Here is a 23,686-nt window from a genome sequence, read left to right as displayed (position 1 = left end):
TTCCCAGGCGACACTAGTGGTAAAGAATCTGCTTGCCAGCGCAGGAGATGTAAAGGATACCAGTTCAGTCCTCGAGTTGGGAAGATTCCCTGGAGGAGAAAAATGGCAACCCACTCCAGTATTCTGGCCTGGAGAATTCCATGGACAGAGGAGCCCGGTGGGCTGTAGTCTACCGGCTCAAAAGAGTTGGACATGACTAACAAACTGAGCACACAATATTCCATATCCATCCATTGATGCTGCAGCTGGACATGGGTTGTTTCCATCTTTTTGGCTATTGTAAATAATGCTGCAATGAATATTGTCATACACATATCTGTTTGAGTCTCTGTTTTCAATTCTTTTGTGTTGTTTCATTTTTTAAACGATAAAGCAGGCTCAAACCAATCAAAGTGGCCCAGGCTGGGAAATGGAACAGCCAGCCAGTCTGATGCCAAGGCTCCTCCCACCAAATCCCACTGCCTGAGCAGGTTTGATGTGTCTCCCACCTGTGTCTTACTACTTGGTGTGTGTGTATTTTCCTGATCGTTCTTTTTTTTTCTTCCTAGAAGGATACTAGTTCCACCGGTGTTTCCAGGAAAACCCTGCCAGAAATAAGCCGAATTAACCAGTCTCTGACAGAAAAATGGATGGCAGTGGCAAGAGGAAGTTTAGAAGATGAAGTGGCTAAGAGGTGGCTCTATCTGATAAAGTAGAAACCACTTTTACTTGGTTCTGAAGCCTTGTTTCATTTTATCCTAAACATAAGAGAGAGGGTTTGGCTTTGTCATTAAATTATTTGCATTTTAATCTTGATTTAAACCATCTGTAGTTTGAAGAAGTCATTGACATATTCACTGATTCTTCATTTAACAGGGCTATATTGAAGATGTACAATGTGCCAGGTACTTTGATAGGTGAGGGAAATTCAGGAGTGAATCAAAAATGCTTTCTGTCTGTCCCAGAAAGCCATCCCCAAGACTGACTCTTTATAGCTTCATAGTTTATTCTCTGGAGAAGGCAATGGCACCCCACTCCAGTATTCTTGTCTGGAGACCCAGGGACAGGGGAGCCTGGTGGGCTGCCGTCTATGGGGTCGCACAGAGTCAGACACGACTGAAGTGACTTAGCAGCAGCAGCAGCAGCAGCAGTTTATTCTCTGCAGCTCCACAAATTTCTGTTTTCAAAAGGGTAGATTTTATTTAAATCTAGATGACTTGATCAAATCAGCTATGAAGGATTTTTATGAGATCTAGCACACCATGCACAAAGTATAGCAAGAATTTGGAAAATTCTTAACAGAGCAGTTATTATCGTTATTAATGATTCCACATCACCAGTTATATACTGAGTAAGATAAAAGGAATGTGCTAGTAGTATGTTGTGACTTAACCTTATTTTATTATTTTTGCAGTGAAATTAGAGTGATATTTTCATCTCCCGCTTGTCTGACTGCAAGTTTTTTAAAGAAGAGGTAATATTTATATTACCTTTATTTAAAGAGACTTACCTTTATTTAAAACACTGGAGAATATTTTAAATGAAATATTTAGACTCAGTCATTTTAATTTGTGAATTTTGTTATCTATGAACCAAAAATCCAACATAGAAAACTCCATGGATTGTTACAGAATTCTTCTGTTTTATAAAGAAATTTCCCATTGGACTACTACAAATTGTAATCTCTAATTTACATTGTTCCTCTGCCCTGCCCTCCTGTGTTATCTGATTGACAAGAATGGTGTTTTTTTCAGGAGTGATCAATTCATTCTAACTTCGCTTTTGCACTTACAGGCCTGGGCTGTACTTTGAAGGTCTTATTGTGAGCTCAGTAAGGAAAACAGATCTTATTTATTTTATCTTTAACTATTAACAGTCTTACTATCACAGAGGAGAGTCCAAGTCCTCTGCTACTTGGTTTGACACTTGATCTGAGTAGTTTAAACATTCCTCTGTTAAGTGCTGAACACTTGGTCAACTGTTCCTTCCCCTCCCTGTTTGATCTCCAATAATATACCTGGGAATGACTGAAAGATAAAGTGAGGCAGATTAAAAACTGTGAGTTTATTAGATTTGAATCACACAGCACCAGTTTGGAATTGCTTGAGAGCTCCAGCGGCAAGAGCTCAGGGAAAGACATAGAGAAGGCGCAGAAAGAAAGGAAGCATTTGATTAGCTACAGCTTAAAGCCTAGTTGGCTTTTTTTGTTTGTTTTTTGATTGGTTGTCCTTAGGCTTTGACTTCATAACTTTGAGGAATTTATAGGCTTAGATTTTGGTTTGCTTTTATAGGCCACTGTGGCCTGAGATCCTCTGCAGTGTGATGGCCTCCTTGTATAATTAATTTAGCAATAACAAGGGAGTGGGGTGGGTAGCAGCATAAAGGCGCCCCTAGGCTGCCCTCGGGCTTACCTGGTGGCTCAGACAGTAATAAGTCTGCCTGTAATGCGGGAGACCCGGGTTCGATCCCTGGATTGGGAAGATCCCCTAGAGAAGGAAATGGCAACCCACTCCAGTATTCTTACCTGGAAAATTCCATGGATGGAGGAGCCTGGAGGGCTGTAATCCATGGGGTCGCAGAGTCGGACATGACTGAGCAACTAACATTAGGCTGCCCTCTGTCTTCTCAGGAGGCTGATGCCTACAGGTCAGCTTGCAGCTGGTGGAAACTCCTGCCAGTCCTCCTTTGCTACGTCATGTCCTGTCCCTCCCTTGTTGACTTGGCCTCAGGTTGGCTCACAGGTTCAGAAGATACCTGTACACAACCGCCACTAGGCGGTACTCTGTATTCACTTACTCCCTATTGCAGGTATTTCTCAGCTTTGGTTCTTAACCCAGCTGCATTCTCAGCCACTCCTCAGTGAGACTGGAGGAACTGCTGGATCCAGAGGCTTCACCTGGGAACCAGAGAAGCCCAGGGAAGCTGAACGTCATGGCTTCCTTCACCCCCTCTTCTAACCTCCACAGGTCATGAGGCAGTTATCATTTGAGAGTCCCACAAGGCATCCCTGTTTGTCTCCACTTATGTAGCCAAAGGCAGGAGATGAGAAATTAAGACGTTACTTCTCTCTGCTCCCTTTCTCTCCCATTTGCCTTCCTCTTCTTTCCGTCCTTCCAGGCAGCAAAGGAGGGGATTCTACCATGCAACTCATTCTCTTTCTTCCCCACTGTAGCCTTAAGTTCCCACTACGTAGAGGATAATCTTTTCTACACTAAGAATATTAGCTTTCTAAAATTTCCATGCTCCCTTCCCCAAGTGAGAAATCTCAAGGTTTGATCTTAAGATGCCAAAGGTTGCAAAGGAAGATTTATTTTAAAGGGAAACTTACAGTACTTTGTTTTAGTACTTGCATGAATGCTAAAGCCCTAGTATTACAATTGCTTGGTTAATCCAATAAACAGGAAATATTTTTAAATAATACGTTATAAAGACAAATTGTTATATAGAATGCAGGCTCCTCAAATATCATCAACACAACCCAGGGAAATGCCACACTTAGACAAAGCCTTGGTAGTATTTCTGAGGGGCATGGCCAGGTTTGGATTTTTAAAAATCCAATTTTTAGCAATTTGGAATAAGGCAGGTCTTTTCAATGTGGGAGGGGACGGTTGGGGATTTGATTAGGATTGAGGAAAGGTACCATAATCCAGGACAGATGGAAACATCAAGGCAAGGATTTTGAGACAAGAGGTGCAAAGAATTTTAGAGCATAAACTGTTGATTGTGTTCCATAGAGGGGTTAATGGGTCTTTTCAGGAAGTTCCTCAAGTGAACAGTCAAGCCATTGGCTTGGGCAGGAGTGTCTTGGAATAGTAAAGTCATGCTAATGAAACAGTGGAATCCCAAAGTAATGTAAATATAGATGGTAAAATAGGTGGGATTAGGGAGTTTCAATTCCCTGTGTGCAGGCTGAGTGTAAGGGTAAATGATTTCAGTTCTCAGACACAGCATGTAAACTTTTGCTATTAACTGTCCAAACTTGAGATAATAAATTGTTACCTGTTTTCTTTTAGGAAAACATAAACTTAAAAAAAAAAAAAAAAACTTTTGGTGCAAAGTAAATCGATGATTTCAAAAGAATGCAAACATAATGATATATGAAGTTAGAAATATTATTTTAATGTTTATTTATTTTTGCATTTCCTGCATCCAAAGAGAACCTGGAGAAATGATTTCCATTGATGTGGACTTAGAAATGGCAAGAGATACCTTCAAGAAGTTAACAGAAAAAGAATGGATTTCTTCGATGGTAATAACCAATATTCACTTTAGAAATAGAGCAATAGAATTTCTTTACAGGAACAGTTAATTCTCTTAGGAGTTGAGTGAAATAGAAGTGTGATGGAGGAGGGGCCAGTGTTTATTATGCAGTTACTATATTGTGTGTGTGTGTTAGTTGCTCAGTTGTATCCGACTCTTTGAGACCCCATGGACTGTAGCCCACCAGGCTCCTCTGTCCATGGAATTCTCCAGGCACGAATACTGGAATGTGTTGCCATTTCCTTCTCCAGGGGACCTTCGCAATCCAGGGATCAAACCCAGGTCTTCCACATGGCAGGCAGATGCTTTACCATCTGAGCCACAAGGAGAAATACTACTGATTTAGGTGCTGGCTTTTTATTTTCCAGGGCTTCCCGGGTGGCACTAGTGGTAAAGAATCCACCTGGCAATGCAGGAGACACAAGGGATGCAGGTTCAGTCCCTAGGGAAATCAGGGAGATCCGCTGGAGGAGGAAATGGCAACCCACTCCAGTCTTCAGTTCAGTCGCTCAGTCATGTCTGACTCTGCAACCCCATGGACTGCAGCCTCCCTGTCCATCATACTCCTGGAGCTTACTCAAACTCATGTCCAATTTTAGCGAAAGGGGAGAAGGGGCTTCTGTGAGAAAACAAACGAACTTTTCAGGGAAACAGAGGGGCTTTTAGGGGGATACATGGAAGATAGGATAGTTTGCAATAATGTTTGTTTATGCAATGTCTCATCCAAGCGCAAGTGCAGGGTCTTGTCCCTGGCAGTGTAACTCACTTGCCTGCCCAGTTAGGGGGAGATTTATGGCTGCTTCATTCTTGAAGCCTCTGCCTTTAGTCAGATGAGGAAAGTTCTGAAAGCTTCCTTTCGTTCACTCTTCTATTAGCTGTATCTCTGATGTCTTCAGTTTAAAATCATCTTTATACTGTTGTGGGTCCATACATTTTGAAGGGAAAGGGGGAGAGGGTTTCTTAATATGTAGTAGAAACTATTTTAATTTTCAAAGTGAAAAAGTAAGAATAGTAAATGTGATCAAGTGTATTTTTAATGAAAATATTTAGGTGATGTGGGAGATTAGTTGGTGTGCTCTTCCCGATATAAGTGCTAAGATACATTAGTTTTGCAGAACACTCTATGAAGAGGGGCTCTTAGTGAAGCAACTTTGGGAACACTGCATATTATTATGATGTCATGATTCACACAAATAAATCAAAGACTCTGTGATGTTATACGCCAAAAGAAATCTAGCTTTTTTGACCCTATTTTGATGTTATTTGACTTTGTACACCTTTCTCATGTATACCTAATAGCATTCAACAAAAGTCATGTTCTTCTGAACATATGCAAAAACAAATTACAAGAACACTAATGTAATAATAACAATAATATACAGTACTTCACAGTTTATTGTATCATGTATCATCTTACTTAATCCTTGTGTAGAGGCAGACATTCATAGTTAAAATAAATAAACTATTGGTTCAGGAACTGGCTCCTGTGATCAGAGGACCAGGAAAGACTGAAGAAAGAGGCAGCCACTCCAGATTGGAAGGTGGCAGGTTTAATAAGCCAGGGAACTTACAAGGTTTGTCTTGGGTGACGCCAAGATGAGTAGGTCTCTACACCCAACCCCTGGAATCTTCAAGTTCCTACAGAGGCGTTAACTGCTGGGTTCGGTCACATATACCATCCAGATGGTCTCAGAATACCTTACTCTCTGAAGGCAGGGTCCTTGGAACACACCCACTCTGGGAACAGCGGGCAGAGCATGCATTTGAAACACGTGGGAGTGGGTGAGGAGGCTTTGATTGCCCAGGCCCAGTTCAAGGGGCAACATCGTTTTGATTACCTCTTCCAAACATAAGTTCCTCCAAACAACTTCAAAATCTCAATGGCTTATTCACACAGTAACGATTTTTTTCTCACACCAAAGTCCAAAGAGGGTTGAGGTAGGAGGCACTTGTAGGGAAGGAAAAAAATATTATTTTTTCTCTCCTTATCTTTGTTTCATTGGCTGGTGGTGGTGAAGTCGCTCAGTCGTGTCCGACTCTTTGTGTCCCCATGAACTATAACCTACTAGGCTTCTCGGTCCATGGGATTCTCCAGGCAAGAATACTGGAGTGGGTGGCCATTTCCTTCTCCAGGGGATCTTCCGGACCCAGGGATCGAACCCAGGTCTCCTGCATTGCAGGCAGACGCTTTAACCTCTGAGCCACCAGGGAAGCCCTCATTGGCTGGGACCTTGCAATTTACACTTAGAAAAGACAGACGAACAAGAGAAAAGCAAGTTTATTAACATGTGCATCCTGCATATACATGGAAATACTCAGTGATGAGTAACTTTAAGGAGTGGTTAGAATTGGGGCTTCTATAGTAACCCTGATAGCTCAGTTGGTAAAGAATTTGCCAGCAATGCAGGAGACCCTGGTTCGATTCCTGGGTTGGGAAGATTCACTGGAGAAGGGAAAGGCTACCCACTTCAGTATTCTGGGGCTTCCCTTGTGGCTCAGCTGGTAAACAATCCACCTGCAATGTGGGAGATCTGGGTTCGATCCCTGGAGAAGGGAAAGGCTATTGATGCCAGTATTCTGGCCTGGAGAATTCCATGGACTCTACAGTCCATGGTGTCACAAAGAGTCACACAGGGCTTCCCTGGTGGCTCAGAGGTTAAAGCGTCTGCCTGCAGTGTGGGAAACCTGGGTTCGATCCCTGGGTCAGGAAGATCCCCTGGGGAAGGAAATGGCAACCCACTCCAGTATTCTTGCCTGGAGAATCCCATGGACGGAGGAGCTTGGTGGGCTACAGTCCACGGGGTCGCAAAGAGTCGGACCGACTGAGTGACTTAACTTTCACTTTCGCTTCACAATAGCAACTTAGCAAATGAAGAACAATAATTTTGTAGAGAAGTGAAAAGACAAAGGAAAAGGACTTTGAGCTTCTTGGGTGGCAAATGGTGGGAAAGCAGATATATGAAGAAAGTAATGGTGGATAAGGACTAGGTAGTAAGGTTTGCTGTGTGGCGTCTTCGTCAGGGCCAGCTCAGCTCTGCTAGTGAGACTGTTATGCCCTTCCTGATACAGGAAGTTGTGGACAGGAGGACACCTTGATGAGGGGAATTTATGTTCTGTTTTCAGGAAGATGGGGGAGGCCAGAGAGCTCATTCGGTGTCTACTTTTTCTCACTTGCCTTCAGCTTAAAATAATCGTCATGTCAGAGTGGCATATTTGGGCGTGGCAGATTCTGTTACCCTACCGCCCTCTGCCCAGGCTCATTCAGGGGTGGCTCAGGCTCCTTCTCTGTGGCATTCTAGGCCCCAGGGCCATAAAATTCTCCGGTAGATCTTTCATGTTGATTGGCAGATGAGGAAAAAGGGTGTGAAAGGTCACAGAGAGGTTTTAGGGGTCAAGCCTTGGAAGTACCATATAGCACCTTCCCTCACATTCCATTAGCTGGAACCCGATCACATGGCTCCACCTAACTGCAGGGAGGCCGGGCAATGCCATCTTCCTGTGAGCCCTGAAGGAAGATGAAACAGGATTGGTGAGGTGAACACGTGCCATTTCCTCTGCGACGGTGTATCTTAGGTCAGATAGATTTAGGTATGGATCCCTTCTAATTGAGCAATCTTCACAGTTTGTTCAGTAGGTCCAGGCATGTGATTTCACTTTTATTCCTTTAATTGACTCCAACATAAAATAGGGAAGATGGTTCTCACATACTACTTTAGGGGTATTTGGGATATCAAGGAGTGATGGAGTTTGAATAGTAGGCTTTAGGAAAACTACATTACTATTCCATTAGGAACATAGTAGATATGAAACCTCTCTTCTTATATCTTGTTTCTTATGATACTGTATCTAATATGTCCTGGGCCTTTCCCTGATTGTTTTTCAACCACAGATAACCGCATGTCTCAGGGATAATCTGCTTGGGGCTCTCCCATGTCGCTCTCCACACCAAGAAGCTTTATCAGTCTTTCTTCTGCTCCCAGAGTGTCCTGTCATGCTTGATTCCAGGAACTGGATAACTCTGGTGGTTCCATTTGCAGAGGCTGTTCATAAAATGACCGATCAATCTTCGAAAGTCCTGAGTAAGCTTGATTACTTTTATGTCACTTTATCCATATTCTGAATAGAATACTGTCTGAAATAGAATTTGTAACAAATTTTAGATAGATTTGAAAATACTGTACAAATGTTTGAGTATGTGATATGTATATTATTGAAAAGATTAACCTAAAGCTATTGTCAAATTCAAGTTTGTGTGCCCGATACACATTGAGGCCAAACAAACAGAAGCATTGGAGTTTGGGGCAGAGATAGGTCTATTTCAAGTGCCAAGCAAGGAGAATGGGCAGTTTGTGCTCAAAAGACCTAAACCCCCTGATGGGTTTCAGGAGAGAGTTTTTAAAGAAAAATTTTCAGGGAGGGCTGCTGAGTGTGTGACTTTCTTCTGGTTGGTTGGTGGTGAGGTAACAGGGTGGTGCTCCAGAAATCTCAGTCTTCAGCCTTCTGGTTGTAAACAGTCTGGGGTTCAAATGCTTGTGCTCAGCCTGAAGTTACCATCCTCCACCTGAGTGAGAGTCTTAGTTCCTGTAGAACTCAGAGATATATATGTCGAACTGTCTTATATATCCTTTGAGGAGGAACCAGGACCCTGCCCCATCCCTCCACTATTGTTTCTTGACTGCTTTCCCTTCGTTTCTGCATTCCCTCACTTTCCCAGTGAGTAACAGTTTAAATCTGCCCTTTGAAACTCAGGGAAGGTCTAGGAGGCTGAATCCTTTTCCCTGCAAACAAGAAGCAGGGAAGACACAGGAAGGAGACGCAAGAAGGCCCTTGTACTAAGGAGGGTCCCACAGGATCCTGCTTGAATTCGAAACTATTATAATGGGCTTCACTGGTGGCTCAGTGAATCCTCCTGCAATACAGGAGACACAGGAGATGAAGGAAACACGAGACTTGGGTTCAAATCCTGAGCCGAGAAGGTCCCCTGGAGAAGGAAATGGCAACCTACTGCAGTACTCTTGCCGGGAAAATCCCACGGACAGAGGAGCCTGGTGGGCTACAGTCCACGGGGTCTCAAAGAGTCACACACGATTGAGTAGATAATCATTACTCTTATTATTACAAAACATGTGTAATTCCTAGACTTGGTCATGGACTTGACCTCAGAATTTCACAACCATAGAGAATCCAGTCAAGATAAAACCATACTTTAAAGTTTTTTGTTTATGGTGTTTTAAAACTTTAGGTATTTTGATCAGACATGAGGGGAACAATGTTTATCTTTGTGTTCTTGTTTTTTATTTTATTCAGTGCTTTGGGATGTCCTTTTATGACTTTGAGCTAACATTCAAGGTCCAAAGCTTAAAAGATGCAAAGATGATATATACGGTGAAATAGCCACCTAATTCCCCTCCCACAAAGCAGTTACAGAGTAGAGTTTCTTACATAACGTTTGAAAGATACTCTATAAAAACATATAGAAATGTATTCTTTTTTTTCAAATGGTAGCATACATTCTTCAGCAACTTACTTTTTTCCACAAATCACTATATTGTGGAAATCATTATATTACCTGACTTATATGAATGCTTTATTCCAATTTAATGGCTGAATAGTATTCTATTCATGTACATGAATAGTTGCTTCTAAATTTTTGCTCTTATAACAGTTCTAACATACATTTCTTTGTGTATATATATAGACCCAATAATTTTGCTTTCTGGAAACTTCCCTGCTTATAATTATATTATAGTTATACATATTTAATATATATTATACAATAATATAATATATATTTATATGAATATATTTATATAAATATATATATATTTATACTAGCAGGGAAATTTTCAGAAAGCAAAATTACTGGATCAGATTGTATGTGCATTTTAAATCTTGAGAGATTTTGCCAAATGACCCTCCACAGACGTCAGGGCCACCATATTGCCCAACTTAAGTGGTCGCCATTCACATTATCACCCTTGGAATTGGGCAACATGGCAGCTCTGACAGAAGGTGTACCGTTTATTCTTCATCAATTAATATGAAAGCATCAGCCCACAGTGTAAACCAAACTTTGGTCTATACCACTCTGAAAAGAAGAATCTATTTCTTTTTCTTTTTTGGCCCTGCCACATGGCTTGCTTGCTTGCATGCCCCATGCAATGGGAGGGTGAAGTCCTAACTGCTGGACTTCCAGGGAATTTTTAAGAATATCTTAATTTAAATTGTCTCATTATGAGTGAAGTTGTGCTGTTTTTCCTATATTCAGTTATATTTGTATATCATACTCTACAAACCATCAGTTCTCTCCTCTTACCTATTTTTCCATTTGTTGTTAGTATCTTTCCTTTCTATTTGAAGTTTTTTAAACTACTAAGACAGTTCTTTAAAAAAATTTTTTTGATTTATTTATTTTTGGCTGCGCTGAGTCTTCGTTGCTGTGTGCAGGCTTTCTCTAGTTGAGGCAAGCGGGGACTGCTCTTTGTTGCAATGCAAGGACTTCTCATTGTGGTGGCTTCTTGTTGTGGAGTATGGGCTCTAGGCATGAGGGTTTCAGTAGCTGTATCTCTCGGGCTCAGTCATTCCTTGGCATTTGGGATCTTCCCGGACCAAAGATTGAATCCGTATCCCCTGCATTGGCAGGTGGATTCTTAACTACTGGGCCACCAGGCAAGTCCCAACAATTCTTTATCCATAAGATGAGTTGCAATTTTTTTTCTTTAGGTTACTGAAATTTTTTTACTTTTTGGTATTTTTGCCATGCGTAATATTTTTAAACACTTTCATGCAGCTTACTGTATTAATATTTTCTTTTATGGTTTCTGATCTTTTCTCAGAAAGTTTGCCTTATGATGAAATTTAAAGATTTCCCGTGCTCCTATTAGAATATCTATTGTTTCATTCTTTTAATTAACTTTTATTGGAATATAGTTGATTTACAATGTTGTATTAGCTTCTGTTGTATAGCAAAGTGAATCAGTTATAATGTATAAAAATCCACTCTTTTTTAGATTCCTTTCCCATATAAGCCATTACTGAGTATTGAGTAGAGTTCCCTGTGCTATACAGTAGGTTCTTATCAGTTATCTATTTTATATATAGTAATGTGTTTATATCAATCCAATCTCCCAATATATCCATCCCCCCATTGTTTCATTTTTATGTTTAAATCTTTGAACTCTATGGAGTTTATCTTGATTGCACTTCATTTTTTGGGGATCAGTTTCCAGTGGTCACACATTTATTAAGTGATCTGTTTCATTCCCTGATAACACACAATGCCTCTTTCATCATATACCAATATCTCATATATATTTGATTCCATTTGTGAAGTCTGCTACATTGTCTTCCTTTCATGCATCTGGGTCACACTATTTTAATTACATTAACTTGAAAATACATTTTAACATCTGATTTGTTTGTTTTCTGAGAATTTTCTTTTAAAGGTACAGAAATTCAGTTTGTAACTCAGTGATACTAAAATATTGTTACTGAGCTAATTTAAAAATATATCCATCTATCATAGGTGATAATAAAGTCTGAAAACATAGATAATTTTTTTTCAAATTAAAATTGTCCTTGATCACATTTCGTGTCTTGTGTGTGCATATATATTCTGTGTTTTCACCTGTGTGTATTTTCAGACCTTATAAATACCCTATGGAATTTTCAGTTTGAAAATCATGAAATCAATCAAGTAATCAAGCATAAATATGAACTATCAACACATTTTTTTCAGAAACCTGAATTTGAGCTTTTAATTCCAAAGATACCTAATCAGGGAGCAAAAATTTTTTCCACATCTGTGAGTAATAAATATTGTCCAGGATGTTATCCTTCAAAAAGGTTATCCCATGATTTATGGGTTATGCCATCAGAACTGGAAAATGTGATCTATTTCTTACATTAAGAACGTAGAAAACTGAGAGAATTTTTTTGGAGGTGCATATTTATCATGGCTGATTTTACACGTCTCAGAGCAGTGTTGGACATCTTTGCAAGAATCTTCCCTCAACTCACTTGTCCAGATGCTGAAAACTGCCATCATCGCTCAAATGTTTTTCTGGAATAACACTGTTCAGAGTATCCGTAACCGCAATGTTAAAACTCTTCTGGAAGTGATGAAAGACATATATAAGGTAAGGGTTCCTCTAAAGGAATGCATACACCATTTTACTAAATCAAGTTCCCTTAGTTCTTAGCCAGTTGAAGTCTTATTTTATTTTCCACAGCAAGAATGAAAATATTTGATTCAGACCTTAAATATTTAGAATTTTGTTTGTTTTGCTAACTGGATAGACTCTGGTGGAATATATTACATAGTATATATAATATGTATATAGTGTATATATAATATATTACAGGCACAGATACTCAGATATGACAATGATTCAGCATTTTCATTAGTGTATATAACATAATCCAGAAGTAACCTAAGATTAGGCTACTAATAAACCTAATAATTATTGGAGGACAGGAAGGAACCAGAGCATTTTAAATAGAAGAGCAGAATTAAATTGGTATTGTTCAATTGAAAAATAATTAGCCAAAATAGATGCTTTTATAAATATAAATTGCTCAATCGGTAACCAAAACAAAAAGAAAGTGAAAGTGAAGTCACTCAGTCGTGTCTGAATCTTTGCGACCCCATGGACTATAGCCTACCAGGTTCCTCTGTCCATGGGATTTTCCAAGCAAGAGTACTGTTTCACCACAAGATATCAGTCTCAATAGAAGAAAGTATTATGTGCAAAAGTTAGTGCTTTTCAGAAGTAATAATGCACTGATATTTCTAAAGTAGTATATTTCCTCCATCTTTATTAAGATATAACTGAAATAGAACATTGTGTAAGTTTAAGGTGTACAGAGTGTTAATTTGATTTGTTGTTGTTCAGTGCCTAAGTCTTATCTGACTCTTTGTGACCTTATGGACTGCAGCACACCAGTCTTCCCTGTCCTTCACTATCTCCTGGAGTTTGCTCAACTTCATGTCTGGTGAGTTGGTGATGCCATCCAACCATCTCATCCTCTGTTGCCCACTTCTCATTTTGCCTTCAATATTCACCAGCATCAGTGTCTTTTCACATGAGTCGGTTCTTCGCATCACATGGCCTAAGTATTGGAGCTTCAGCTTCAGCATCCATCCTTCCAGTGAATATTCAGGGTTGATTTCCTTTAGGATTGACTGGTTTGATCTTCTCACTGTTCAAGGGACTGTGAAGTGTCTTCTCCAGCACCACATTTTGAAAGCAGTAATTCTTTGGCGCTCAGTCTCCGTTATGGTCCAACTCTCACATCTGTATATGATTACTGGAAAAACCATAGTTTTGACTATATGGACCTTTGTCAGCAAAGTGGTATCTCTGTTTTTTAATATGCCCTCTAGGTTTGTCATAACTTTCCTTCCAGTGAGCAGGAGTCTTTTAATTTCATGGCTACAGTCACTGTCCTCAGTGACTTTGGAGCCCAAAGAAATAAAATCTGTTACTACTTCCACGTTTTCGCTTTCTAGACACGTATATATTACAAAACACTTATAGTTACTGTTTATTTAGTGTGGTAAGAACACTTAAGATCTACTGTCTTAGCAACTTTCAACTATATAGTACAATATTGTTAACTATGATCGCCATGCTGTGCATTAGATCCGCAGAACTTATTTATCTTATAACTGGAAGTTTGTACCGTTTGACCAACATCTCTCCTTTTCTCCCACCCCAACTCTATATACCACCACTCCACTCTGTTTCTGAGTTTAGCTTTTTTAGATTTCACGTGTAAGTGATATCTTACTGTATTTGCCTTTCTCTGAAGTATTTCGCTTAGCATAATGTCCTCACCATCCATCCATGTTGTTGCAAATGGCAGGATTTCCTTGTTTCTCTTGGCTGAATAAAATTCCATTGTGTATATATGTATGTATCAGTGTATATGCACACACATATATATGCACCATATCTTCTTTATCCATTCATCTGTCCATGGACGCTTAGGTTGTTTATTTACCTTGGCTATTCTAAATAATGCTAAAATGAACATGGGCCTGTAGATATCTCTTTGAGCAGGATTTCATTTCCTTTGGCTCTATACCCCAAAGTGGGATTGCTGGATCATGTGGTAGTTCTATTTTTAATTTTGTGAGGAAGCCTTCATACTGTTTTCCATAGTGCCCACACCAATTGACATTCCCACTAATGGTGCACAAAAGTTCCTTTTTCTCCACATCCTCACCAACACTTCTCTCTTGTGTTTTTGGTGATAGCCATTCTAATAGGCATAAGGTAATATTGCAGTATGGTTTTGATTTGCATTTCCCTAATGATTAACGATGTTGAGTATATTTTCATGTACTTGTTGGCCATCTGTAAGTCTTCTTTGAAACAAGTCTGTTCAGTTCGTCTGCCAATTTTTTAAAATTAGATATTTTGATTAGCACTGTGGATGGTGACTGTAGGCATGAAATTAAAAGACGCTTATTCTCTGGAAGAAAAACTATGACACACCTAAGCAGCATATTAAAAAGCAGAGACATTACTTTGCTGACAAAGGTCCATACAGTCAAAGCTGTGGTTTTTCCAGTAGTCATGTACAGATGTGAGAGTTGGACCATAAAGAAGGCTGAGTGCTAAAGAAGTGATGCTTTTGAACTGTGGTGTTGGAGAAGACTCTTGAGAGTCCCCTGGACAGCAAGAAGATCAAACCAACAATCCTAAAGGAAATCAATCCTGAATATTCACTGGAGGACTGATGCTAAAGCTGAAGCTCCAATACTTTGGCCACCTGATGCGAAGAGCTGACTCATTTAAAAAGACCCTGATGCTGGGAAAGATTGAAGGCAGGAGGATAAGGGGATGATAGAGGATGAGATGGTTGGATGGCATCACCGAATCAATGGACATGAGTTTGGGTAAACTCTGGGAGTTGGTGATGGGCAGGGAGGCCTGGAGTGCTGCAGTCCATGGGGTCGCAAAGAGTCGGAGCAACAGTCTCAAAGACAACTGAGCAACTAACTAAACTGAACAGAGGCATATATAAAAATAGATTAAGTTACTCATTGATAGAATATAAATATCACAGGTTGTATTTTCTTTAAGGTAAACAAAACTAACTGTCGATTACCAGAAGATATGTTCCACATAAATGAATTGTCCTTTTTGTTGAACTTTTATGAAGATAGAAAAAGAGTGATCTATAGGGAAAACAGCCTGGTAAGAATATTTTACTTTCTGAATATTTTTTTGTACTTTAAAAGGGAAACACATTAATAGCTATGTAGCTTCTTTATAAGTTAAGATCTGAAAATGTCCTCATTGTAATGCTGAATTTGCTAAAGTAGATGCTCTTGGATAACTTAAAACATCTTTCAGCCACAAAGCAAATGCATTTTCCTAGAAATTTGTTTCTAGGTAATTTAGATTCTTAAAAATGAATTCTATAAAGTATGGAGGTAAAAAATTTAAGGTAGTGAGGTAAAGGAATGAAGGTTTCCTTTTCTTTTGATTATCAAAATTCTTCTGTCTTTTTAATTTTTAGATACCTGCAGAAAACTTCAGTCTGATTATTTTCAGTGATTATCCATTTGTCTTTAATTTGGTGTCCAAAATTAAATTATTGCAAGCTGATTCCCAAATAAGAATGTTGGTATGTATGTCTTATTTTTTATTATGTAAAATTTTCAAATATTTACAAAGTAGAGATAATGGCATATTAAATCCCAGCACAAATTTTCAGCAGTCGTCAACATTTTGCCATACTTCCTTTATCATTTTTTAAATTTTTAGTTGTTACTATTTTTGCTAAAGTTTCTTTTTTTTTGCTGTGGCATGCAGCTTATAGGATCTTAGTTCCCTGACAGGGCTTGATCCCTCACCCTCAGCAGTGAAAGCTCGAAGTCCTAACCTCTGGCCACCAGGGAATTCCCATGTTTTTCTTAAGTATTGTAAAGCAAATTCCAGGCCCAATTTATTTTCACCTCTCCATATTTCAGTGCATTATTTCTGGTGGCTTCACTTTTGGTCATTCTGAGATTCATTGGTGGGTGCAGATGGTGACCACATTCTTCCGCTGTAACATTTCCCGTCAACCTTTTTAAAAAAAAAAAAGAAATCATAGTTGGTATACAATATATAAATTATAGACATACAGTATAGTGACTCAATTTTTAAAGGTTATACTTCATTTATAGTTATTATAAAATATTGGCTATATCCCCTGAGTTGTACAATATATACTTGTAGCTTATTTTGCATCTAATGATTTGTACCCCTTCTCCTCTACCCCTATATCTTCCCTCTCCCCACTGGTAAACACTAGTTTGTTCTCTGTATCTGCGAGTCTGCTTCTTTTTTGTTTTATTCACTAGTTTGTTATAGTTTTTAGATTCCACATGTAAATGATATCATACAGTATTTGTCTTTTTCCATACATTGTACTTCACTTAGCAAAGTGCCCTCCAAGTCCATCCATGTTGCTGCAAAAGGCAAAATTTTGTTAGTTTTTTTATGGCTGTGTAGTATTCCATCATTTTGCACAATTCCTTGGTGCCATAGATTTTATGATCTCTTTGTCTTCCAAATCATACTCACAGTGCTCTTTTACTTAAGTAATTGTGATATGAGTATATATAGCAATGGTTGGCATAATGTATGCTATATAAAATGTTTATTTGAAATATTAAACAATTTCTTGTATTCCTATGAGGACTCCTAAAATATTTCTTTTTCTAGAAATCTGAAGAGAACAACTACATGAATTTTGGGGGAATAATTCTGCAAAGAAGGGCTGAATCCCCTTCATTTACACTTAGAGTCAGACGAAGTCACTTAGTTGAAGATGCTCTATGTCAGTTAAGCCAAGCTGAAGACACTGACCTCCAGAAAACATTAGTGGTACGCTAAAACTCCTCATAATATTTTTACTAATGTGTGTGGGGGGAACATTTATATAATGTGGTATAAGGAGAACCTGTATTTGCAACTATAGTTATCAGCCTAATGGTTTCCAGGATTCCTTGCTTACCCTTCAGAGAAAAGCTCCAGGATGTTTAATTGACCATTGGCTCTATGAGTTAACTATTAGTTACCTTTGGCTACAGAAATGCTTCATAATGAACCATCCCAAAGCATAGTGACTTAAAATAGTAATTTTACAGATCTGCTGCTCTAAGTTGAACTCATCTGAGTGGCTTTTCAGATTTTGTCTGTACCTGTTTACATGTTTGAGAATTGGCTAGAGATTGGTTACCTAGGCTTGGCCTGGCTCAGGCAATCTGGCCCTGACTCCTGTGTTTTCCATCTTCTTCCTAGAACCCACAAACATGTTTGCATATCAGTGTCAGAGGTACAAGAGAGCGAGGCCCCTCCACACCCACTTGCCAAGCCACTGCCAAAAAAAAGATAGCAAGCCCAGTTACACAACAAACATTGCTTTAGTCAAAGCAAGTCACATGGCTGAACTCAAGTCAAGGGCTGGCATAATATACTCAGCCTTTTTAATGAGAGGAACTATAAAGCCACATGCGAAAGACCTGGGCCAAGGAGGGGTAAAGAATTGGGGCAATGAATGCATTCAGCAAGTGGCAGGTAGAATGGATACTTTTACTGCATTTTGGCTCTAGTTTTAGTCACAGACTTTCCACTGTGTTGGTTCCATTTCCTAGCCATCCTTCACTTTATCCTTGGGGGCATCTGTAGGGTTTTTACTGTGTGGTACTTCAGATCCTTTGCCCACAGAATAAAGATGAACTTTGTAGGTGAGAGCTGCTATCTGTCCAGAAGGGAGTGCATTTTCCTAATATCAGCCAAGAAGGGAAAAGTTAGGTTCTCAGAGAGGAAGTCAGACTCTGAGTTGGGTCTCAGAACTCTGATGGAAAACAAGGAAAGGATTTTATAAGCTAGGCTTTCTAGTTTTTGTCTCCCTCTGTGCCTATTTCCCTTTAAATCTTGATTATGAGGAAATCAGTAGAAAGTGATTCTGCCTACAGGAAATAACAAAGAGGTAAGAAGGTAAACTTCAAGAGAAATCCAATCAAATATAGACTCTCAACAAGGCAAGGTTGTCGAGCTCTTTATGAGCACGTCCTGACCATAGCAAAGACAACCTTGCTAGTATAAATGAGTGGAAGTAGGAAAATCGGAAGCAAGCTTAATTTATTTTTGGTGTATCTCGATGAAATGTGAGGCAGGCCCTTGGTGATGATGAACAAGGCCAAGGAGGTAAATCTAGGTAAAGAGAAGTGAAAGAGAACTCTCAGTGAAGCTTGGTGATATTTACATTAAAAAGATGGAAAGAAGCAAACAGGAAGGGAAGTATAGAAGGAGTAGTTAGAGGGACTTCCTCAGTGGTCCAGTGGATAAGACTCTACACGCCCAATGCAGGGGGCCTGGGTTCGATGCCTGGGCAGGGAACTAGATTATGCATGCCGGAACTAAGAGTTTGTATGCTGCAACTAAAGATCTTGCAGGTCCCAACTAAAGATGCCACATGCCACAACTAAGACCTGACACAGCCAAATACATAAATATTTACAGCAAAGAGTAGTTAGAGAGAGGGGAGGAAATCTAAGATAGTACTCGCACTACAAATCCCAGAGGTAGACCTTAGAAAAGAGGGACCCGTTCTTATTGATGCTCACATGAGGGCTCTGGGCAGTCAGCTCTGAAATTTCCAACAAAGGTGCCCTGTCCAGGCTGACAAGGAGGGCTGTTTATCTGAAGTCCTAATGAGGGGAGAGGCAGAAGAAACCAAACATTTGTTGACTGTAGACTAAGTTGTAGAGCCTGACTGATGAGAGGAAGCTGGACAAGAGAGAAAAATTGAGGAATTTAGTGGGCCCGGGGTTTGAAGCACATCAAAATCTGGTTCAAGATGCTGGTCCACATAATTGGTGACTGTTGAGTGTTGCCAGAATCTCACTTCACTTGGTTCATGTGGCCATGGGAGGGACCTACGTACTCACTAGGCAGTAATCTGACAGTCAACAGGCTCACGGCCCCCACTATCAGAAGCAAAGTGAGAGAGCAAAGTACAGTTAGGTAAGGAGAGTGGATTCTGGGAATTCTGGTGATGGCAGGAGGCTTGAAACTTTTCTGTAAAGGTCAAGGCACCATGTTTTAAATCTGGACCTGACAATGTCCTCTTTTCTCAGGTTGAATTCATTAAAGAAATTCGTTCTGTGGGGGATGGGGTGAAGTCTGAGTTTTTTCACTGTATATTTGAATCTATGACCAAGGAAGAATATGGAATGTTCATATATCCTGAAGAGGATTCCTACATGTGGTTTCCTGTCAACGTAAGCCTTTTATCTGTTTTCTTATGGTTTTTCAGAACAGAAAAAGTATACCATATACTGTAAATGAACACAATACCTGCTAATGTAAAATTAGGTCACGTAAAGCCTTGCTACTCAAAATGTGGACCACAGAGCGGAAGTTCCAGCATTACCTGGAACTGTTAGAAAAGCAGAATCTCAGGCCCAGATTAGAATATATATTTTTATAAGATCGCTCGGTGATTCATATGAAAATTAAATTTTTAAACAGTGTGAATAAAGTATATTTGAGATATGATAAATGGTACATAAAATGTCCACTTTGATACATTTTGATGTACATCTATGCCCATGAAATTCAAGACAATGAAAACAAAAGACAGTGAACACATCCATCATCCCCTAGAGTTTCCTCAGTTCCTTTCTGATCCTTCTTCTCCCTGCCTCTATTCCCTGCCTCATGCCCATGCCACCACTGATTCGATTTCTGTCACCATAATTTGATTTCCTAGAATTTTACATAAATGGAATCATAAGCAGTCTTTGTATCTGTCCTTTCATTCAGCATAATGATACTGAGAATCATGTGTGCTGTATCTATCCTAGTTCATTCCCTTCTATTGCTGAGCAGTATTCCATAGTTTAGATGTATTACACTTTGTTGAATATTGGGTGGTTTCCTAAATTTTAAGAGGCAATAATCTAGAGTTTCAAACTAGGAGAGAAATTGTTAACAGAATCCTGGAGATAATTGCTAATTCTAATAAGATGATTCATTTCTGCAATGATTATATTTTTACAAAGATTCTCTATATGTAAACATTTTCTTAAAGTAGTAAAAACTTCATTTCTCTATTAGTGTGTGTGTGTGTTAGTCACTCAGTCGTGTCCGACTCTATGTGACCACGTGGACTGTAGCCTACCAAAGTTCTCTGTCCATGGGGTTCTCCAGGCAAGAATACTGGAGTGGATTGCCATTCCCTCCTCCAGGAGATCTTCCCAATGCAGGGATTGAACCCGGGTCTTCTGAATTGTAAGCAGACTCCTTACCAGCTGAGCCACAAGGGAACCCTTCTCTTTTAGTAACACAGAGCAAATAATTCTAACAAGAATCACATGTTGAATTTCAGTTTATTGATCTCCTTTCCCATAAACTTCCAAATACTCTTTCAAATGATATGGTGGAGTTTGGAACCCAGAAAGAAAAGGGTAGAGGAAGAGAACATGAATGAGAGTGAAAAAGCACTAAAAGGTGTTTTGTATCTTTTTAGAAGGGCTTCCCAGGTGGCTCAGTGGTACAGAATCTGCCTGCTAATACAGGAGACGTGGATTCGATCCCTGGGTGGGAAAGATACCCTAGAGAAGCCACACACTCCAGTTATTTTTGCCTGGGAAAATCCATGGACAGAGAGCCTGGCAGGCTACAGTCCATGCAGTCCTGAAAGAATTGGACACAATTTAGCGATTAGATGTTTAGCCACGAAACATCTTTTTGAGAAAGAATGAATCTCGAAAAGATAGGAGTGGCTAAGGTGTGCCATTGGTAGGGTCAACCAACAAGTTTTTACTGGCTGTTTCTTGAAGTTCCCACATTGTATTAAATACTATAGAAGATTCAGATTAGTGGATAATGCAATCTCTTTCCTTTGAAAACATTTTATATATGTAGATAGAGCAATAAGACTAAAATACCAGGGACTTTAGCAATTTTTTGAAATTTTGTGCTGCTGACTTTGTGTTATAATCAGTTCAGTTCAGTTCAGTTGCTCAGTCATTTCTGACTCTTTGCAACCCCATGGACTGCAGCACGCCAGGCTTCCCTGTCCATCACCAACTTCTGGAGCTTGCTCAGACTCATGTCCATCAAGGTGGTGATGCCATCCAACCATCTCATCCTCTATTGTCCCCTTTTCTTCCTGCCTTCAATCTTTCCCAGCATCAAGGTCTGTTGTAATAGTTGTTGGGAAATAGGTAGGATAGGGAAGGAAGCACTCTTGTGAGATCAGAAGCCCAGAGATCTAGTCTTGAGTGATGGTGGGTGTATAATTTAGCCTCTCTGAGTTGTTAGTTTCCTCAACTGTAAAAATGCCTGCTACTGCTGCTGCTGCTAAGTCACTTCAGTTGTATCCGACTCTGTCCGACCCCATAGACGGCAGCCTACCAGGCTCCTCCGTCCATGGGATTTCCCAGGCAAGAGTACTGGAGTGGGTTGCCATTGCTTTCTCCAGTAAAAATGCCTAAGTACCAGCAAAACTAATATCTATTCTGCCTCCTTTATAGAGTTATTGTGAGATTAAAACAAGATAAAAGGTATGTCAAAGTGTGAAGGTATGATAAAAGTGTGAGGCTCCCTGAGAACTTTAGGTCACTATACAAATTTAAGGGATTCTTTCTTAGGACCTAAAGAAATCAAGGGGGACTGAAGTGATTGGAAAAAGTGTCATTGGAAAATGGAGCCCTGAGGTTAATGATGAAGGATAGGGACTAAATATATCAAAACAATGCAAGCAGGGAATGGAAAGGAAGAAAATAAACCTCATATCAACTCTATGAGATAAGTGGTTTGCCCCATTTTAAAGATGAAGAAACTGAGGCACAGAGAGATTAAATAAACTGTATACAGATATTCATTACCTCCACCATAGTTTGGCCCCAAATAAATAACAGAGAGGGAACACAGCTCTACCCATTAACAGAAAATTGGATTAAAGATTTACTGAGCATGGCCTCGCCCATCAGAACAAGACCCAGTTTCCCCCTCTGTCAGTCTCTCCCATCAGGAAGCTTCCATAAGCCTCTTATCCTTCTCCATCAGAAGGCAGACAGACTGAAAACCACAATCACAGAAAACTAATCAGTCTGATCACATGGAACACAGCCTTGTCTAACTCAGTGAAACTATGAGCCATGCCTTGTAGGGCCACTTAAGAAGGAGGGTCATGGTGGAGAGTTCTGACAGAACGTGGTCCACTGGAGAAGAGAATGGCAAACCACTTTAGTATTCTTGCCTTGAGAACCCCATGAACAGTATGAAAAGGTGAAAAATTAGGACAGTGAAAGATGAATTCCCCAGGTTGGTAGGTACCCAATATGCTATTAGAGATCAGTGGAGAAATAACTCCTGAAAGAATGAAGAGACAGAGCCAAAGCAAAAACAACCATCCACTTGTGCATGTGACTGGTGATAGAAGCCAAGTCTGATGCTATAAAGAGCAAAATTGCATAGGAACCTAGAATGTTAGGTCCATGAATCAAAGCAAATTGGAAGTGGTCAAACAGGAGATGGCAAGAGTGAATGTCGACATTTTAGGAATCAGTGAACTAAAATGGACTGGATGGGTGAATTTAAATAAGATGACCATTATATCTACTAATGTAGGCAAGAATCCCTTAAAAGAAATGGAGTAGCTGTCATAGTCAACAAAAGAGTCAGAAATGCAGTACTTGGATGCAATCTCAAAAATGGCAGAACGATCTCTGCTCATTTCCAAGGCAAACCATTCAATATCATATTAATCCCAGTCTATGCTCCGACCAGTAATGCTGAAGAAGCTGAATTTGAACGGTTCTATGAAGACCTACAAGATTTTCTAGGACTAACACCCCCAAAAGATGTTCTTTTCATTATAGGGGACTGGATGCAAAAGTAGGAAGTCAAGAGATACCTGGAGTAACAGGCAGATTTGGCCTTGGAGTACAGAATGAAGCAGGGCAAAGGCTAATAGAATTTTTCCAAGAGAATGCATTGGTCATAGCAAACACCCTCTTCCAACAACGCAAGAGAAGACTCTACACATGGACATCACCAGAGGTCAATACTGAATTCAGATTGATTATATTCTTTGCAGCCAAAGATGGAGAAGCTACATACAGTCAACAGAAACAAGACCGGGAGCTGACTGTGGCTCACATCGTGAACTCCTTATTGCCAAATTCAGACTTAAATTGAAGAAAGTAGGGAAAAACACTAGACCATTCAGGTATGACCTAAATCAAATCTCTTACGATTATACAGTGGAAGTGATAAATTGATTCAAGGGATTATATCTGATAGAGTGCCTGAAGAACTATGGATGGAGGTTCATGACATTGTACAGGAAACAGGAATCAAGACCATCCCCAAGAAAAAGAAATGCAAAAAAGCAAAATGGCTGTCTGAGGAGACCTTACAAATAGCTG

The 23,686-nt window shown here is 39.7% G+C and overlaps 1 protein-coding gene across 2 annotated transcripts in view; it reads left to right on the top strand.

Moving 5' to 3' along the window:
- LOC138082139 (probable E3 ubiquitin-protein ligase HERC6) overlaps window positions 1–23,686 on the top strand; it is a 52,873-nt gene that overhangs the window by 18,698 nt on the left and 10,489 nt on the right. The window contains exons 9-17 of one of the 2 annotated variants that reach the window (XM_068975426.1): window positions 552–673; window positions 1,394–1,453; window positions 4,135–4,228; window positions 8,129–8,318; window positions 12,217–12,377; window positions 15,333–15,446; window positions 15,772–15,879; window positions 16,965–17,126; window positions 19,385–19,528. In XM_068975426.1, coding sequence (XP_068831527.1) covers window positions 552–673; window positions 1,394–1,453; window positions 4,135–4,228; window positions 8,129–8,318; window positions 12,217–12,377; window positions 15,333–15,446; window positions 15,772–15,879; window positions 16,965–17,126; window positions 19,385–19,528 — 1,155 coding nt within the window. The remainder of the gene's footprint in view (window positions 1–551; window positions 674–1,393; window positions 1,454–4,134; window positions 4,229–8,128; window positions 8,319–12,216; window positions 12,378–15,332; window positions 15,447–15,771; window positions 15,880–16,964; window positions 17,127–19,384; window positions 19,529–23,686) is intronic. The other variant, XM_068975427.1, reaches the window with a different exon arrangement.

The sequence above is a fragment of the Capricornis sumatraensis genome, chromosome 7 (assembly GCF_032405125.1).
Source record: "Capricornis sumatraensis isolate serow.1 chromosome 7, serow.2, whole genome shotgun sequence".
In the NCBI taxonomy this organism is placed as follows: Eukaryota; Metazoa; Chordata; class Mammalia; order Artiodactyla; family Bovidae; genus Capricornis; species Capricornis sumatraensis.
The sequence above is the reverse complement of the archived record's forward strand: the minus strand, read 5'-3'. Positions and strand labels throughout refer to the sequence as shown.